General features: G+C 52.4%; 1 protein-coding gene across 2 annotated transcripts in view; it reads right to left on the bottom strand.

Annotated features, from left to right (window-relative positions):
* The window catches only part of UBE2Z (ubiquitin conjugating enzyme E2 Z), a 21,014-nt gene extending 18,608 nt beyond the window's left edge, over positions 1 to 2,406 (bottom strand). For both annotated transcript variants that reach the window (XR_002772383.1, XM_003786471.3), the window contains exon 1: positions 1,448 to 2,406. Coding sequence is in view for 1 of the 2 variants with exons in the window: in XM_003786471.3 (XP_003786519.2) it covers positions 1,448 to 2,073 (626 nt within the window). In the remaining variant the exon portion in view is untranslated. The remainder of the gene's footprint in view (positions 1 to 1,447) is intronic.
* Between the last annotated feature and the right edge of the window lie 523 nt (positions 2,407 to 2,929).

The following is a 2,929-nucleotide window of genomic DNA, read 5'->3' as shown; positions in this document are numbered from 1 at the left end:
ACAGCTTGAGGCTCCGTCTCAAAAAAAAAAAAAAGAGATTTCTTCAGATTGGGGAGAGCAGGACCCTCAGAAATTGCTAAGAATCTCTCATGTGGATGATGACATGTGGTAACTTCTGCGTGAGATGAGAGGATTCTGGGTTGTATCTCACCAACTAAAATGACTCAGTTGAAAGTAAGGAGCTAAAGAACATTCTAGGTGGGGAAAAAGTCTAGGGGTATGGATAAAAAAAGTGCGAATAGGTAACAGAGCAAAGAAGTACTGGTCATACTCAAAGGTATGTCAGGATTAGATGACTGGAAAGGCTGAAGGAGGGCAAGAGTGGAGTGCTGAGTTTAAGTTAGAGGTGGCAATCCCTACAGAGTTGGCACCCAGTGTCAGGCACCTTGCCAGGTACTTTACACACACTGTATTGTTTAATTTTTATTACAGTCTTGAAAAGTAGGCAGAGGGACACCTGAAAGCATTTGTAATGTGGGGGATAATAATTAGATGAGGATGCTTGTGATGGGGACACAGGGAGAAAGAAGGCTGGTCATCAGGAAATCGGTTTCAGGATTAATAGCAGTGGAACAGTCTAAACAGTAACTGCGATAGGTACTATGCTGAGCGGTTTTGCAAAACATTATCTATTAGATGTATGATCTAAGATCAGTCACCCAAGAAATAAGCACAGAAAGGACTTAGGCCTTTGTTCCTATATTTGAATCAAGTACATTTCCTTTAGAAAAGCAAACCAGATGACTCGGGAGGGAAAAATACAAGGAAGAAGGCCTGAGTGGGATGTCACAATCCAGAGTGGCACCGAGGGAGTGGGGAGCCTGAGTTACTGGAAAAGGTGCGAGTGAACAGTTTTGGGGTACTGGAAAAGGAGTTCAAGGGAAGACTAGGGTAAGTGAGGGAAGTGATCTAGTCTTGGGGAAAGGACTATATGGAGGGGGGTTTGAGAAAACAGGATAAAAACACTGGCTGAAGTCTGAGACAGGGCAAAGCAAACTGAAGAGTGCTGTGTTACAAACGGGGCTGGGGGGACCAGTGGGTGGGGCCTGCGGGCAGCATCTAGCAAGGATGGGGTGAAGAAGGGGAAAGGGGGGGCGCGAAGGGCGGGAGGAGGTGTTACTGAAGCGCTAAAGGGTCGGGTTTCTGGCGGGAGGTAGGGGGTGTGGGGGAGGGTGTCCGGAATGGAGACAGAGTACTCATGGGAGGTTGTCGAGGGGCGGGGTCGGATCTAGGCACGCGAGGAAGGGTTTGGTGCTTGTAGAGCTGGGGGCGGGGGGAGAAGGGACTTGGATCCTGACGCTCGGAGCTGGAAAGATTTGGGCTCTGGAGTTGGGCCGTGGGAAGCAAAGCACGACGGGTGGGGGGGTGAGTTGTAGTGGGAAAGGGTAGGGGGCGGGGAAGGTCGAGCCCTGGAACCAGGACTAAGGGAGGAAAAACGCCGGCTCACCGCTTGATCCGGAGTAGACACTGAGGCGCGGTGCGCTCGCCGTCCCAGTCGGAGCTGAGCGTGGGATCCCAGTGGCTAAGGAGCGCGGCCCCGTGGGCAGCGGCTGAGGGCGGGAGCCCGGGCAGCGGAGCCAGGCCGCTCCCCGGTCCCCCGGCCCCGCCCGCTGCCGCCGCCGCCGCCCACACATCCGGCAGGAAAGGCGGCCCGAACCCGCCGCCGCTACCGCTAACGCCAACAACACCAGCAACGCCGCTCGCCCCGGGACCCGCTGCCCCGGCGCCGGCCGTCGCCGTCGCAGCCTCCTCAGTCGGACTCTCCGCCATCGCTGCTTCGCTTCCGGGACTATTCGGCAGCACGTCCGCCGACCAGAGCGGCCGCTGCTCCCGCCCGCTCCCGCACCACCGAGAGCCGGGCCAGAGTGTCCCCACCCTCTGCTTCCACAGCCCGAGCGGCGCTGGCTCCGCCCACCCCCGCCCGGACCAGCGAGAGGCGCTCTGCAAGAGCGTCCACCCACGGTCCTCCAGGACGGGCGGGGTAGGAACTAGCTGGCCGCCAGGGTCTGTTTTATTCATCTTTAAAGGATTTCCCCTATTGGTGCTTCGCTGTACGTGAGGAACTGAGAGCATAAGTCCATGGAATATTTTCCCCCCATTGTTGAAAGGGGAGAAGAAAGTTGAAAGAAGGGGGAAGAGGGTTGTCTCCTACCCACTTTGCAACAGCGACTCTCAGATGTGCAAATGGGGTAGGATTGGCGATCCAGTGGATGAGTATAGTCGCTTAGAGCGATCCCTGCTTGTCTGAAAGGCTCTGTGATTGATTCTTCTTCCCTGCACTCTCATCCACCGAGGACAGGCTGCCGTTGCTCCCTGCCAATAGGATCAAGCGGAAGGAAGGATAAGAATTTAAGAATGAAAAGCCACCGCTTTTAGGGTTTATTCAGCATATGTTTATGGAGGGCCCGTCAAGTTCCAGACGCTGTTGCTAGGTATTGCCATAGGGACAGTGAAACAGAACTAGAGAAGCTTGGCAAAAGGAAGAAAATTCAGGCCTCCCGACTTCAATCTCCGTACTTTTTCTTCCCGCAAATCTTGGAATATACAGGAATCAAGGGATTGGGAGTGTAAATCCTGAGGGGATTTCTTAGGACTTTCCTGAGAGTGAAAATTAATTCTACGGATTAAGAAGAATAGAGTTTCTCAGAAGAAACTTTTTAGAAAGTTTCTCTCAGAAGAATGTAAACTCATAATGTTATCTGGGAACCACTGGGGACAGATGTGTTTCAAAATTTAGAGTGGCACTTTTCACAGGGCATGGAACAGCACCCAGTAACAACTTACTGGTATTTCTGCAGTGGAGTGTATGAATATTCATACCAACTTGATATTTGTCAATAGTCATACTAAGACGAATAGCTTCACGTTGGATTACATTTTGCTGCCAAATTCGCTTTTTACAAAATAAATCTGGCCCGGCCCGGTGGCT

This window comes from Otolemur garnettii, unplaced genomic scaffold (assembly GCF_000181295.1).
Source record: "Otolemur garnettii isolate 467f Iridium unplaced genomic scaffold, OtoGar3 scaffold00018, whole genome shotgun sequence".
Lineage (NCBI taxonomy): Eukaryota > Metazoa > Chordata > Mammalia > Primates > Galagidae > Otolemur > Otolemur garnettii.
This window is presented reverse-complemented; position numbering and strand designations above follow the sequence as displayed.